This window comes from Andrena cerasifolii, chromosome 9, assembly GCF_050908995.1.
Source record: "Andrena cerasifolii isolate SP2316 chromosome 9, iyAndCera1_principal, whole genome shotgun sequence".
Taxonomy (NCBI): Eukaryota; Metazoa; Arthropoda; class Insecta; order Hymenoptera; family Andrenidae; genus Andrena; species Andrena cerasifolii.
Window position 1 is genome coordinate 8,417,897 of NC_135126.1, and position 16,881 is coordinate 8,434,777.

The 16,881-nt window shown below is 46.9% G+C and overlaps 1 protein-coding gene and 1 long non-coding RNA gene across 3 annotated transcripts in view; one reads left to right on the top strand and one right to left on the bottom strand.

Annotated features, from left to right (window-relative positions):
* The first annotated feature begins 530 nt into the window (after window positions 1-530).
* Window positions 531-16,881, top strand: part of Rhogap102a (Rho GTPase activating protein at 102A) — a 29,436-nt gene continuing 13,085 nt past the window's right edge. For both annotated transcript variants that reach the window (XM_076819619.1, XM_076819621.1), the window contains exons 1-4: window positions 531-4,305; window positions 7,635-7,791; window positions 9,104-9,220; window positions 13,888-14,069. In XM_076819619.1, the coding sequence (XP_076675734.1) occupies window positions 2,419-4,305; window positions 7,635-7,791; window positions 9,104-9,220; window positions 13,888-14,069 (2,343 nt within the window). In that variant the 5' untranslated portion in view covers window positions 531-2,418. The remainder of the gene's footprint in view (window positions 4,306-7,634; window positions 7,792-9,103; window positions 9,221-13,887; window positions 14,070-16,881) is intronic.
* Window positions 4,620-5,720, bottom strand: LOC143372961 (uncharacterized). Its single transcript, XR_013086398.1, has 2 exons — window positions 5,275-5,720; window positions 4,620-4,798 (listed from the first exon to the last, which is right to left on the bottom strand). It is a non-coding gene; the product is annotated as an uncharacterized LOC143372961 (long non-coding RNA).

The window sequence follows — 16,881 nt, forward strand, 5'->3', positions numbered from 1 at the left end:
TGTTGTTGTTACAAGAGCATCTTTGAGTTATTTATTCGCCCTATCGAAACGGAAGATTGCAGGTTAATTGAATGGTATCAATTTCGGTTTACTTTAACGCGCCTTGTAGGCCCCAGCCGTTTCGACCCCTCTTCTAAGCCACCCTGTACACAATTTACCAAGACAAAAGTTCGCGGCAGAGTTGCTTGAACCGACGAATTTAGAAATTGCACGTTCGCCAGGAATTTCTTATAGTGTTTGGCAAACAAAATCGATATCGTCGACAGAATCTCCTGCAATTTAGGGGAGTTTACTACTCCACGCCGCAAGCTCTGCTCTCCCTTCGCCTCCGCGTGTGTTTTCACGCGCGATGACGTCGTCGGATCCGAGTTACTATCGAGCACGTTACACCAGCGGGACCAAGCCCCGCCACGCATCTAATTACCACCTCGGCGACCCTGCCGACCATCCCCCTCTCTTACCAGAAACTTCACTGCCTTCCAAGATCTGCCTTTCCACCCCCCACAAGCTACTCTCTAGAAGAAAAAAGAATGCCAGACCCGTAAAATGAACGAACCTACTATCCGCGTCAAGTAGTTCCGAGGGCCGCTGCTCCGTTTCCAACATCCCCGAGCCACTATCGTGAAAGTGGGACGACGGGGTCTTACGAAAACACGGTCCTCGTTGCTCGCGGACGCTGAAAAACATCTCCCGAGTCGCACGCCCGCGCGCGCTCGCTGCGCGTCTGCGTTTATCGTTATAAACAAATCGCCGGGGCGGGGACTATCGTACTATGAAATACGTGAGGGGTGCACGTAGACGTGGCTCGCCAGAAAGCGCCGACGGTATTTGGCAAACGATGACAACGTCGTCGACACACCACCTCCGGTTAGTCTGCGGTCCCAGGTACCCTAGACCGAAGTTTCTGCCTCTTCCTCGGTCTGGTCCAAAGTCGCCTTCGTCCTCCTCCGTCCATCCCTTCTCTCTCTCTCTCTCTCTCTCTCTCTCTCTCTCTTTTTCTCCCTCTGCACTCTCTGTCTCTTGCTCTTCCTCCCTTTTTCTGCTTTAACTCTCTCGCTTGATCCAAATCTCTCTCCGTCTCTCTTTCTCTCCTCTCCTCCGTCTCTCACACGCTCCTCTCTTCGCGTAAGAGAGCCACGGAAGAGAGAAGGGGCAAAGACGCTTTTAGACACGGAGCGTCCACGAGCGTCGCGACGCCTTGAGAAGCAGTAGTCGCGTACCTTAGGCAGCTTCCACCTTGCCGGCTCGCGGCCGTACGTAACGTGATTCTTCCCCGACGTCTGGTCGCTCGCGAAGCCACGCGAACGTGCGGTGCTCGCCTGGAACGTCTCCGAGTGCCCTGGACCGCGGGGACCACGAAGCGTTAAGCGACGTTTGAGGAACCAGGTCGGATCGGCTCGGCTCCCCTAGTGGAGAACGCTTGGACTCGGTCGCGCGGGCCGCTTCTATTTGGAAGAGTTAAATCTAGGTCGAGGCGTTTTTCAACCGGTCCCTCTCCAGGGTCTCGGTATCGGGATCCCTATCTCGCGCCGGCAACATTCGGGGGGATCGAGGGTTCTCGGTGTGTCGCACGGATCGTGCGGGGAGTGGACCGTTCGGTTGACAAGTGCAGGGAGAAAGATGGTCGTGGTTAGGTTGACTTTCAGCGGGATCCGCGAAGTCTAAATTAATCTGGAGCCCGTTGTTGAAGTTCCGAACTGGCTGGCCTGGCGGTGGCCGGCGTAAAAAGAGCGTAAAGTTTCGTGCACGAGGCACAAAAATAAGCGTGATACGGGGAACCGAGAGCCGGATCAATTTCTGGCCGGCTGGTTACGACGCTGCTCTGCTAGGAAGTGGCGATTCCTACTCGAGGAACAAGTGGCTACTGAATTTTCTTTTACACGCACGGTACCACAGGCACGTCCTTCCTTTGCTCCAAGAATAAGCCAATGTCCTCCTTTCCTCCTGACCTTGCGACGTATCATTCCGCTCACGTGTCCTCCAACCCGCCCCCTCGAACTTATCGAGCAAGTCCCGTTCGATAACGAGCGGAACAGACGACTCCGTGACTCGGGCCACCGTGGATATCGAAGCAACAGCACCGTGGGTCCTCTGCACGCCGCACCTTCGTCCCTCGTCGATCATCGAGCGCGATTCCTCGCGGCGGACCAGCGTAGCCGCTGTGACAGGCTCGACAGTGTGAAAGTGCAGTGTCGTTCCACGTTCTTGGATATCCCAAGTGCCAGGCGCTCGAATGTGCCCCCGAAGCAACGCGGTGACGCGGTCGCGAGTGTGACCCTACCCCTGGGCGCGTACAGGAATGGTCTAGTGCCTTCCCAGTGGACGACTGCAGGGGTCGTCGGTCGGTGATCGTGCCCGAAGAGTAAAAACAATTCCGCGAAAGTGGTTCGCGTGGCGAAGAAGGAAAAGGACGCGACGATGGCGGAGCGTCCTGGGGGTAGAAGACGCTCGCGTCGCGACAGCATGGAAACGGGGGGCCCTGTGCACGGCACGCCGCCCGCCTCGAAGGACCGAAGGACGAAAAGGTCAAGCAAGCCGTCCAAAGAGCGATGGCTGCTAACGAGGAAGACATGGAGGTACATGGCCGACGCTGGGAGACGATTGATCCCGGACGGGGCGCACAACAGGCCCGAGGATATCCCGAAGATAGAGCAGTACTTCCAGGATGTGTGCCAGAGGGAGCCTAGGTTCCTGCTGTGGAGGAAGGCTTCTTACCCAGGCACCTTGGGCTTCCGTTCGCAAAGGCGTCGAAGGCACGTGAAGGGCGGCAGTTGCCGAACGAAGGCCAGCTCGGCAGACGAAGCCGACGATGTCAGGGGCACGCCTCAGTCCTTCATCCTTCATACGACCGCGGCTGGGAAATTCGACCTGGCTAAAGCGAAGAGGGAATGGCTGCTGGCGACCGAGGGAGGTAGCACGCCGTCGAGTCCTGTGGAGCGCAGGAAGTTCCAGCAGGAGGACGCTGAGGCCAAGGCATTGGCTGATATGCTGCAGAAGTACCTGAACATGCAGAGCGACGTCGCTGGCACGACGAAGTCCACTGGGAGATCTGAGATCTCTGCTCAGGTCGAAGGTAAAGAACCTTTTGACTATCAGACGCTGATAGACAAGCTTCAGCAGCACTTGGACTTGATGGTTGCTCAGGCTAAGCTCAAGGAGCTGTCTATTCAGCAACGATCCTCCGCGGACCGGGACCCCGACAAGATCCCCAAGTCCATGTTACCGTATCAGGGTGACTACGTGCATAAATCCCTGCTGGACACTATTGGCCGCTACTACAGCAAGTCCGGTACGCGGCAGCATGTGATTTCGGATATTCTGACAGACCGCAAGCTCCTAGAAAAGCTGTACTTCGATCTGAGGTGCACCAGGGGTTTCAGGGGTCCACGTGTCATCGGCGCTTATACGTCGCCGTCCGCTCGTTCGTGGACTCATCAACGGACTAGAATGCCTACCAAAGACACCCAAGATTGGCTGTCGGTTCATAGAAGAGACCCCATGTCCCCGCCCCCTTTAATAGCCGTTCAGGGACCCAGCACCGATCGTGGGCCCATCGAAGACGGTGTTCAAACGGACCCAGTTCCTCGGGACGTTCTCGACGCCATTTTACTGGAAAGGGAGAAGGAGGACGCCTCGAGAGAGACGTCTGGACAGAAGTCCACCGGTCGCAGGCGAAGCAGCGTGGACAACGATGACGTCTCGCCCTCTGTCGGCGACACGATTAAGAGATACCTAAGGATGGCCAGGAAGAAGTCCATGGACGCGGACAAGGTGGACAGATTTAAACGGGTTAATTACGATAGAAACCTGAGGAACATCAAGGCCAAGGGGGAGACGACGAAGCTGAGCGACGACGATGGTAACAACAAAGGCTGCCAGACCGATGACAACTGGGTGTTCAATTACAGAGAGATATCCTCCGCGGAGAATCCGTCTGAAAATCTGTCCGACGCGGACACGACCACCTCGCCGCCGAGCAGGAACGCGAGCTCGAGGAGCAGCATCGACGCTGGCCTCGGTTCCGAGGAACCACTGACCCCCAAGCATCATCACCATCACCAATCCTTCCTGTCCCATCTCCTTCACGGTTCCAACGCGCACAAGGATAAGCCACACTCGGCGCCTGGTTCGCCAGCACTCACGTCATCGCCGACAAATTCCGCAGGTGGCACAGCGATGCAGAAGAGCAAGTCCTCGAGCAGCGTGGTGCATCACGGCAGCAGACTGGTGGCCAAAAAGATATGGCGGTCCAGGAGCAAGAGCACCTCGAGGGCGTCCAATCAACCCTCCGCCTGGACGCCACAGGTGAGTCCTTATTTTCTCCTATTTTCTGCGCGCTGTTTGCCCTTGTATTTCAAATTTTCCAATTCCTCTACTGGATTCCATGTTGTGGTCAGTACGGTGGGATTGGAAAGAGAACAAATAGGAGTTTGAAATAGGTGTTAGGTTGAATAGGCCATTTTGAGATTTATTTGGCCATTGATTGCCGCGTAATTTCGAGGGCTGAATAGGAAGTGGGGCAGTTCGGATTTGGTTGAAGGTCAATCGTTTACTGGTTTATTAAAATAGAATCTAGAATTCAAGTTCAATCGGAAGATTAAAGTGTATCTGATGGCACGTTGTTTGGGCACGGTTAACTTAATTTTATATAGCGCTTTTTCCAAATACATTTTATTTGCGCATTGTAAACGAAGCGAGAACCAGTACCACGTGCTATACATAGCGTTTTGTCTTGCCAAAACACGTCTACGAATAATTTGCTTAAACCACCTGTCGCCGCATAGCTGAGAGTGTCCACCTCGTTAGAAGAAAGAAAACGAATTAATGATGCTGCTATTAAGATCCGTCGCGAAAATAGAGTGTTACTATTAATAAAGACACTCGGCCACTGCTTTCTTAACCCTCAGCGGGGTACCATGGACTTTGGTTAGCTTTGAATACGGGGGTGTTATGTGACCCAATTTTGAAAAATTTAGTAAAATTTACAACATCGATAAAAGAGAAATTGTATCCCTATTCGTCGTGTAAAAAATTCCAAAAGTAGAAAAGCAATATTCATAAAAGGAATTTCCCATAAAAATTCATGAAGAACAGTATATCAACGCGGTATATTAAATTTCAAGGTTAACTAATTAAACACACAATCTTTTTACACGAACTACCTGCTGAGGATTAATAACACCTTTAAATTACCTTCACTGGTTAGCATCCCACGGTTAATTTTATAACTTCACCAAGTTTCCTCGTCAGCCATTTAACCCTAAACTTTCTTACCCCAAGGAGCTTTTCTTATCCACCCCTTCTTCGACAAATTCACTTCTCTTATCCGTGCCTACGGGATTTCTCTCTTCTTTTACTATCTCCACAAATTTCTGAAGAAAAGAAACGATGGAAAGCAGTGTGTTCCGTCGGTGTTTACCGTCGCGGTCCTCCTTTCTCTCCATTTCACCGCCGCAGGGATCTCTTCTTTTCGCTCTTCCTCGTCACTGTCAGCGGCGCCGACATCCACGGCTCGCCTGTTTTTCTTTCTATCACTGGCGTTTAATACCCCGCGTGACCGGGTATTCGGGCGACGTGAGAGAGGAAAAGAGGAGCGGTGGGAATCAGAAGAGGGAGGTCGACCTTGCAGGCGGTCTCGTTAAGCGGTAAGCGCGATAACCAATTTAGGGCCTCGGAATTTCGCCGGCGCCGCCAGAAATAGTCCGCCAACGGTGGTGTGTATGAACTATACTTAACCCCTGCTATACTACTACCTCCACCAACACACCGGCTTCCACTCGCTCGTGCAGTTACACGCTCGCGCCATCCACGAACGCGCTCCTCCACTGATACGCTATCGCGAATGAAGGATCGCGACGCAGAAAGCTCGAAGGATCAACGAGTCTTCGAACGCTGCCACTCTGTAGCACGGTTTGTTATCGTACGACACGAGCCGGGAAAACTTAAAAATATACCTCGGCCTGGGGGAGCGTAACTCCTTTCTATTAGAAACAAACGGACTGCACGTGGGCGATTCATTACGTGAATATGGTTTAAGAAATAGGAGCATCTCTCTTCGATTTTTGCACTTTGCTCATCGTAGAATCAAACTTTTACTCTGAATCAAACGCTCCTGGGAATATTAGGGGACCCTTGGTTTACCACAGTGGCAAGTGTTTCGGTTCGTTTTGAAGATTCAATTTCAAGTACCTGCTTAGATTTTCGATTTCACTCTAAGATGCTTCTGTTGTTTTCCACGCGATTCATCATCGGTTCCTTGATCCACTTGCATCTAGTGGTGCCTCCTCGTCAACATCGACCAGTCAATGGTGCTGGGTGTCGGTTCACGTCCTCGCCGCGAAGATTTATTCCACGATCTAAATCCGCGAGATTTTGCACGCCCACATTGCGGCGGCTTGTATATTTATTTATTCGTACTCGACCACGAGAAAGTAACGACACGTCTGATAGATCGTCGTGTGCAACTGCGTCTTGGCAGTGATCCTTCACGAGCAACGCGCGAGCCTCCCTTTCTTCGAAATTTATTGGCGAAAATTTCAGAATTATATTACACTGATGCTTGGTCAAAGATTCTCATAAGTAGCCACGTTTAAAAACAATTCCAGTCTGAAGTGTAGGATGCATCGTAGTTCTTTAATCTCCCTGTGACATTGGAACACTTTTCGACAATAGTCCTACTAATAAGAGTTTCCTGATAAGTTCAGTAAACTGAGAATTAATTAATTAAGGAAAATTCCGTTTGGATGAATCGACCTGTGGCAAACCATGATTCTTTCACTGAACTTTGATAGAAAGGAACTTTATAATTAGGGAGCGAAGTGGTAGTAAGCCGGGTAATCCATAACATAGTATACTTATTATTAGTATTATCAAGTATTTTTGAATACGAAAGCTCGTGCTGCATATTTTATGGTGAGAGGAATGTTTCCTATAATCTTCAGCGTTCATCCCGCATTTTACGTTGAGATTAAGGGATCGTATAACTGAGTGTAAGATATCGCGTGCATTAGTCTCAAGATATTCCCTGGCAGCACTCAGAGATCTCGCTTTATTGTCTCTTCTAATTGCCACTGCGAAGAGAGATATACACTGGATCTTCGTCGTTCCTCAAACGTCGAATCCAGAAAGCGGCCCACGCATAAATTACCCGGGTCCAGTGCATTATTCCCAAAATTGTTAAACGGGGACGTCGGTCGTAAATTCTCAGGCATCGTTGCTTCCGAGGAAGGGAGACATTTGACGGTATTCGAACTTGACATTGACGAGGAGCCAATTCATCGCATCAAACGCAGCGAATTTAATACGAACGACGAAATTGCATCGATCGACGCGCGTGAGAACGCAATTTGCCATTTTCTGCTCGGTGACGATGTGCATGCAGAAAGTGGCGCGTGCTTGTTAGAATATCTACAGTGGAATTGACGCTGCCAGGGTAAATTTCCTGTCGCGTAATTTTTCGCAAGTGAAAATCCATGAAAAAGTATATGATTCTATTTAAGAGCAGCAAGTTGACGTTCACGCTCGTCCCTGCTCTATTCCATCCACAAACGCTATTTACATCGGATTATGCCTAGCAGTTAACCTACGAAGGGTAATGCGACGTGACATAAATTGGAGCGTAACTTTTCTTTCAGGGAAAATGCACGTGGGCGGGCACTGCTGGCCGACGAGTCACCTTGCAGAACACCCCGCTGAGGTCCCTGTCAGAAATCGAGAGGAAGGTCCTCTGCAAGGTGGCCGTCGCGAAACTTCAGGCCCTCAACTTGGGAGTCCACATCAGGCCACCCAGCGGTAAGTCCCTTACGATAATTTTCTCACCCCATTTCGATTCCCATCAATCTTCAAGCCGTCGGCTAATAAACTCTAATAATTTTCTGAAATCCTAATTATTCCACGCTACGCGTTTAAATGTATCGACTGCGAGGCTATCGAGTGTCCTTCGAAAGTAAAAAAAAGCGAGACTATTTTCTCCGCGACCGACGTTGGCGCCAGCGTGTGCCGAAGAAAGCAAAGAGGAATCGTGCGAATTCTCGAAGGCGAGGGCTTTTATTTCGCCGCTAGGAAATCAGCGTCGTAGCCTCCTCGCGGAGGATGGAATCTCAGCTCGGCTGTCTCCCCGATGATTGACGTGTTTATGAGCGTAAGGATCCATTCGCTTTGCGGTGTATCTCTGACGTCCAAGTATCCCCTTTCCGGGAGGAGTCTCGCGCCCACTCTCCTGCGGGACATTAAATATACACTTCGACTAAGCATTTAAGTCTCTCGCAGGATTTTATTACCCATCTTTATGTAAATCGCTCATTCACGGTTATGGACGCTTGAAAACGTGACCCCGTGTAATGGGCCGAGATACGGAGTACTCATCGCGGCCGTAAATTCGATGGAGAGCTAATTCCGTCGCATTATGGGTGTCCACGGCCTGTTTGCAAACATCGCGTGATAAATTATCGCGGCAGAAAGATATGTCATTTCGTTTAATTGCTGTGGGACTTTATGGGACGTCGTTTAAGTGATGCACAGGGTGGCAATATAAATGCGGGACATTTCCTAGATATCCATTGCACGCTTCGAAGTAGTGGAAAGGAGTCGCGTATATGCACATTCGGTAATATTTAATTGTTTAGTTATACAGTTTCCTCGCACGTTTTTTCTATTTTCAAAAGCCGCAGAGATGTTCAAGGAGTAAAAAATTGCGTATAATTAGAAGATGGAACATATACGTGTACGAACTTTCTTCATTATTTTGATGTGTAGAATCGAGGCTGAGAAAATATTTTTAGAAACTGATGGCACACTAGCTACATGAATTTTTTACACGGCGCATTGTTAGCATTGACGATACCCAAGAATCACGAAAGGATCGTGTTTTATCGAGTTCCATTCTCTCGGCCGCGTTCTGCGTCTCTTTGTTCCACTTCCGAGAGCTGGCGGAAGTGAATCAATGAGACCACAATAACGAAAGGGAGCACAAGGATTTCTTATTGAAACGTAGTAGCGTATCGATTCCACTGGATTTCACGAATCATCGAAGTCATAGCGTAAATGAAGCCTGTCGAAGGACTCGGAGAGAGAATATTCCTTTTCTTTCTTTGCTGATTTCCAGAGTCCCTGGGCAGTAGCGTCGTTGTCACGAAGCCCAAGAGGAGAGCGCCTTTGCTGAAGAGAAAGGCTCTTACGACGGGCTTCTTCGACAATAAAGGGAAGGACGATAAGGAAAAGGGTGAGTGGTAGATACCAATTATGTTCTTAATCGTGTGGCGTCGCTTGAGTGATTGTGCAATTAATGTAAAGCTATAACAAAGATAGTATAAATCGTCGCTTACATATAATCTTTGCCCTACTATCACCCCATTTCTGCTACTTCTTTAATACTTCAACGTAAATCATCACACTTCCGAGTTCACACTTCACACCTTATAACTTCACACTTCACAATTCATAATTCCACACTTCGCAGCTTCACACTTTAAGTCAACAACTTCACTGCTCACAGCTCACAACTTAACAGTTCCCAAGTCTGAGCTATGATGTGTTTTTACACATTATAGCTCAGACTTCATACTTTATAGTTCAGACTTCTCAGTTCACTCATCGCAAAACACACAATACAGAACGCACACCACGCACCGCAGTTCATAAGGCACAGTGTTAAAGCTTTCCACAAAAATGCAACAAAGTGGCAAATGACAAATTTTTCTTCATGCACGATCGTAAGGCAACTAAGTAGTTCCCAAGTTCAGAACAATGCATGTGTAATGTGAAGATTTATACGTGATATGTGAAGTGGCAGTAGCGTTGGGATTGTGTTCCTTCTCCCTACTAGTGGTGTGAGAGCGTTGTTGATGTACTGCAGAAATGCTGTGGATGTAGTGTAGGAATTGTCTGAATGGTCCTGCAGAGATAGTACAAGGAATACTACAGAGATGATGTGCAACAATATTGCAAGTCGGTTAAAAATAACCTAGGAATAGTTTAGGAATAGTACCGGAGCACTGCTGCAACTGTGCGGCAGTAACGCTGGAGTTGTGTGGGAAGAAATGATCTCAGAACTCATGTACATTGTACGATTTGTGTGACATTGGAGGAAAAATGATATATGTATGGTACAGGAAAATAGGACCGATGTATGTGGGAGTTGTGTAGATATACTGCAGCAATGTAGTATGAATAGTGTGGAAATAGCGAGGAACTAGTAGGAGTAATTTAAGAATAACATAGTCTTAACATTAGGAGTGAATTCAATACACAAATATAGTAAATAAGGTTAATCGATCATTTATAATCGCTATTACATTGTAAAGTATAAATATCTTAATTTACTTTGATCTCGCAGCTACAATAGTTGTTGTTTCCGAAAAAAAATGGTCGACGCACTTTGACGTCGCCCAAAGTTGAATGCACCAAAAAAGCAGGCCTTGACATCTTGTTGAAGCTTGGACGGGCTCGGCTGTAATAGAAATTCAGTTGTTAGAGTCAATAATTAAATGCGGTGAATTAAGTGCGCAGTTTAATCCGCGGAAAGCGGCACAGTTAACGATCGGACGATTTATTGGGAGGGCGATTATTTGTTTGGAGAATAACTAGTTCAGCTATTTTCAGGTACGATTCTGTTTGCTGAAGTTCGGTAGGAGTACTCTATCATTTTATGCGTTTACGACATCGCCCCGTGTACGTGTTTCGATCTAGTCGAGCCGTAGGAAAGACAAATATTATCGTTGGGACAAATCTCGGCGGTTGTTCTGCTCCTGCTTCCTCGTTTCGAATTCCACGGTCGACAATTACGTAAATCGGGAGCAAAGACACTTCCTCTTTCGCGCGATCAAGGCGATGCTTCTGGTGCGAGTTACGCAAACCGAGAAGCTTCCCTTATTCCTACTTGCAATTGCTCCATTCCCGGCGCAAGCGCGAACAGACAAAGAGGCCACCCCAACTCACAAAAAATTCCAATCATCATATTATACAACAAATTCTTATAGCAATTTAAAATCTGCTCTCGCCATAGTAATAAAATGCCAAGCTGCACGTGCCTTTATCATGTTTTATTCAAAGTAGCATGCTTTAAAGCTGACCTTATCGCGCTTCCCTTTTTTCCCTGCATTAACAAACTAATCACGCACCCCGTGGGTGTATCCCACCCTGTTCTATTTGCGAAGCACTTTTGTGCTGACTTTCCCACGTAAAAATTACACGTGTAATTCGGGCCAGAGCTGAAAAGCTTGCCCGCCTTTGCAACGCCCACGAAATATACAATTACTTTCCGAGTGAAACGAGTTAATCCTTCAGCTCAGAGGCACGAAATATTCACGACCAATTACTATTTAATGTACCTATAAACTCGCAGCCTCTGCACGCTTATGGGCATCCATGAAGAAAGGATCTAAGTAGTAAATCCCGCGCTTCGCGCGACTTTCTGGCTTCGCGGTGTTTTTAGGTGTTATTTTGCGACGCACAGCCTACAGTAGATAAGACAATTACCTTCGGCTGTCCTCGAGGTGCGAAAAGAAACGCCCGATGGGGGAGAAACAGTGGATCTGCCATGTGCAAGTAGCCAGGCTGCGGCAACAGCCTCGGCCAGGCTGGTATGAGACACAATTTCGCCAGCTAAAATTAGCCACGGGGTGCTTGGTGGCGGTGCATATTTCCGCATATACCAGGTTTATTTGTGGTTCGTGCTGGGTACAAGTGCCGTTGGGGACACCGAACGTCAATCGGGGATGCGGGATGGCTCCGATATGGGGTGGGATACTAGAGACTCGCTCCTTCAGCCCTTCGGGGGTGGCAGGTTTCTCGTGGCGTTGAAGTTTCACGAGCTGCAGGTTCTACGAGTCAAAGCACGCGGACAGGAACCACCATTGCCATTCTAAAATGAATGGTGACTCAGAAGTCTCCAGGCGCGTGGAGAATGTGTCGTTTAAGGATGGCTGTGTGTATTGGAATATTATACGCAAAGTTTTCTTTATGGCGTATCGTATCATTCGTGTTACTCAATTGTTCAGACGGGATCACGATTTGTGGGGCTGCAATGGGGTTGTTTGTTAGAGATTCGACTGTTCGCACTCTTGAGGGTTGCTTGTTGCATTAAAGTTTTATCAGAATGGCGGGTTGGCTTTGGTTGATTAGGAATTAATTCGCTTTTGGTTAGCCTGTTTACGAGGGGTTGTAAAGTGCTCGCAGCTTGAGCGAGGTTAATAGCGACGAAGGAGAGTCGCTTGACAAGAGAAAGATTACTTTGGTCCGAGGAAGTAGATGGATAAGAAAATATGAATTCTGGTTCCAAGACGATGTCGAGTCTCGGATAATTTAAGTGGGAGTCACGTTTCTGGTGTAGGGAACGTTGCGAGCAATTATTTACACCACTCGCAAACGTTTGCGATAAAGTATCAAGGGGCCAGGGAACAACGGCCCCAGAAACGTTTCAACGAGTTTCCTCCATTCCCCGAGTCGCTCGCATTTCCGTGGCGACGCGCAACCATCAAAGAGAGACTCTAGAAAATTCGGGGAAACAATTTCCTGCGCGACGGACGTGTTTGCCAAATCTCGGCTGGCGAGAATGGCAATCTTACGCCGTTTTCTTTCTGCACCTTTCGTGGAAATGCATATTCCACGTTGCGAACCTTGAACAATGAAACAAGTCAGAAAGCAGAAATAATAGTAGAGAACGCGAAAAATATTATGGAATTGCCGTTTCGCTAAGGGAGGTTCGAATGAAAATATTTCTACCTTTTTAACTATTCTATTTAGTTTATTTCCTTGAAACTAGGTCACATTTCCCGATCCGCGAGCCAGCGTAGTAATTGTTATTTTATTTCCGCAATGAACAAAGAAACTATTACGCTTTCCACGATGGAAAATTTCATATGCACCGATTCAGCGAGAGCGAAAAGGGTATACGATCGAAAAAAGGCAGAGAAGGAAGTAGAGGTGGCTAATAATTCTGGTGAAAGTGAGGGAAACGAAAGGGAGGAGACAGAGGAGAGAAAGGGAAAGGACCAAAAGAGAGGGAAAGCGGCGAGGGGTCCAGGAAAAGGCTCGTTCCGCTGGTCCATTGTCGCCTGCTGAAAGTGGTCGACGTTTCACGATGAGAGAGCTCGTTTGGAGAGGTTACTGGGATGGCCCAGATTGTGGTCTATAATCGGACCGGTATAGAGACACGGTTTGTTGCCTTTCGGTTTTTAGCTTGGCTTCGGGGAGTACGGCCGGCTACGTGGAAAGAGAGAGCGAGAGGGAGAGAGAGAGAGAGAAAGATAGATAGATAGAGGGAGGAGCACCGAGGAACTCTGACATATTCGATCATACGAGGGGGACGTCACTTAAATGACGTCCCCTTTTAGATCACCGCCACGCTTGAAGCACGTGAGCTCTGTACACGTGTCCTCTCCGATGAGGAACGCATTTTCCTTGTCGAGTCACTCGAGTTCCAACGAGAATCTTCCTTCAACATGAGCCTTTCATCTATCCAGCTGCATTCTTCCACTGTGCAGTTTTTTAGCATTCTTTTTGTCTTCGCTTACAATTAGTGGCTTGATATCGCTTGATATCGTGTGTGGCTATGCGTGTGTTTGTAATTAGTTTGAGGAATGCTTGGCTATTGTAATGCTAGTATGGTAATAGAGAGCTCGGAGTTACGGCGACGATGAGCAATGAAATAAGAATTGAATTGCTATTCGCTTTTTACTGTGTTACGCGCAGCTTCGAGGCAACTGTGCGATAAAATTTACAGTTCGCGTTAGCGGGCCCATGGTTTCGCTTGTTTCTTTCTTTCATCGCAAATCGCCCGTTTATTTCTGCGGAAATATATACGCCGACTGCTGTGCATTCTTGTTTAATGGAGTCAGGGGTATTTTGCGCGCGAAACTCTCCAACGGATTCTCTGCGTCTTTATTTCAGATTCGGCAGGTGGCCTGGTATTTGGCATACCGCTGTCGCAGTGCTTGGAGAACGACAGGATCGCTAGAATCGCCGCTGGCGAGGTCGCAGATGTCGGCTGCCTGTCCAGGAGCAGCAGACACGGCAGCAGGACGAGCTTCACCAGCCTCATCGAGCCCACTGCCGCGGCGAAGACGGAGGAGGTGAGTAGATCGATCCATGATAGAGTCGGACCATCCATCGAGAGGCTAATCGGTCGCTGACACCGCGACAACTCACGCAAATCCACTCACCTCTTTGAACACCCCAATTCTTATGAAGACACTTTCGTAAATTGCGATGTAGTAATCGGTGAAATTAATTAGAATCAGTTTCTTTAATTGAGGACCTTGCAGCAAGACGGGTGCAACTCCATCTTTACCGGCTTCAAATAAATTAGAAACAGTTTATACAATGATTGCTTTAACTTAATAATACAAAGAGAACACTAACTGAAAAATATGTATTTTCGCACAATAAGTAGTAGTTATTCAGTTGATAAGTTTTTATTTCTATGTGTGGCGAAAAAATATTCTATAATAAAATATTAATATGTGTATTAGTAATATAAATATTAATACTAATATTAATAATATTAGTAACATTAATATTAATACTAATATTAATAATATTAGTAATATTAATATTAATACTAATATTAATAATATTAGTAACATTAATATTAATACTAATATTAATAGTATTAGTAACATTAATATTAATACTAATATTAATAGTATTAGTAACATTAATATTAATACTAATATTAATAGTATTAGTAACATTAATATTAATACTAATATTAATAGTATTAGTAACATTAATATTAATACTAATATTAATAGTATTAGTAACATTCATATTAATACTAATATTAATAGTATTAGTAACCTTAATATTAATTCTAATATTAATATTTCTATTTTTATTTGTTTGCAATAAATCGCGCATTTGTTATATTATTTGTATTAAACGTGCACCAAACGATGTAGAAAACTGTCAACAACGGAGCTGCACCCCTCTTGCTGCAAGGTTCTCAATTCCTCTGTGATTGTTACATTCCGAATATTACTACTCTAAATACAAGATATTCATTTCCCATTACCAAAGTGTCCTTGTCACAAGTCACGACCGACGCGCTGCGCTTTGCTTTCGTTACGTGTAGCCCTATATCACTGGGAAGTTCTCTGGCGCAGTAGTACAAGTTCGTCGCGAGTCAGACACGCAAGTAAGCCCCTCGCAGGCTTGTCGCGATATGAATTCCTAAGTAAAATGCTCGTGGGTAGCGTTCGAGCTGCCCCTACTTGGAATACGATCCGAGCACTAGCTTTTAGTAACGTTTAAATTTACCGTAACAATCACAGTGTGGAAGAATTTCGAGCAACGCGCCCCAAGGTGAGATTCCGCGAACCGTTGCAATGGAATGACAGAGATTCGCGCGAAGGCGGACCACGTGGACGTACTTTTTCGTGCATCTGGTAACAAAGTGGCAGATGCGGTTTATTTTGGCAAGACAGACGATCGTCTCTTAGAAGTCGATCACGCTGGGAATTACGTGCAATAAAAGTAGATTGCCCAATCGCGGCGATACGGTCTGGAGAGAGTTTTATTCGCTCCCCTCGATGACTACTCGTAAAGAGGAGAGGCGAGGAGAGCGCCGCCCACGCGGCAGCATGGAAATTCGAGTCACCTGCTTTAGATTGACGTTAACTAATCTGCGCGCGCGTGAAACGCTCTCGATTTATCCGATACGATAGAAATTTTAGTGTCTTTTCGTTTAAAAATATGAGCGGGCTAAAAATAGACGCGTCAACGCGACCCGAGCCTTGCTGTTTCTTTCTTCTCGTATTTTTAAACATGAGACTATGCTGAGATGATAACTGTGCTCCTCTTTTGCTCAATCGATAAATACAACAGAAGCCTTAAAGTCGAAGCCTCGACTTACGATTAGTAACACTTCGGAATCTCGATAAAGACACGGTCTTACCATCATCCGTTATTAATATTACTTTCCCCTCGAAACGATCTTCCCTCCGTTTGCTATTTCCCCTCCAGCGTCACAAATATTTCGGGTAGCGAAATCGATCGCGATAGGTACACAACAGTGCTTTCGTCACGAAGACACTTAGCCACAGGGAAGAGTACTACGTACGTTATCGTTGCGTCATTACATCGGTCGCTTTATCAAACAGCGAAGCGAAGCGGTTAGGATGTGAAAGGGGCGTCGCGCGACGGATCATGAACGCCGTCATCGTTTGCGTCAGAGTGGTCGCGGATCGCGACGAGGGTGTTTATCGATGGCCACTTGCGTGATAGGGGGGCGTCGCGAGCCGCAAGTGGTTATTTTGTGACGGGCACGTCAGAACGACGTCGCCGAGGAACGGCCGTTTTGCTCCACCGCGTACGTGTCGCCTAGACGATCGAGACCGGTGCCAAATCCTCTTACCCGGATTTAACTAACGTCCAGCTGCAATTAAATGCCAATGGTGACTTGCTACGTCACGGAAAGAACAGCCTCGAATATTTATCGGCGAAAGTCGCGATCCATTGGTCGTTATTCAGGTGAGACGTAGGCAATGAAATTACCGAAGCGTGTATGAATAGGACAATGAATATGTGCTCGGTGACGAGCTGGCTTTGGAATAACGAAGCGAACGCCATTGGCGATGCAATTGAATGCAAACGATAGCTTGTGGATTAGTAATACTGTAGCCTCATTTTTTTTATGGGACTTTTTGTGATAGATTTGAGGAGAGACTTGAATGATAAAATTCGCGAACCTCAAGAGGAATTGATATTCCTGTGGTTCCCAAACTGGGGGTTGCGAAGTGTTTTCTGGGCGGTCGCCGCGATTATTTTTAGTTGACGATTCTTAGCACTTATTTATTACAGTAAATAAGATGATTTAATATTATTAAGTCAGAATTATATCCTGAAATATCTATTTTTAATGTGTTTTCTTTACCTTATTAAAGT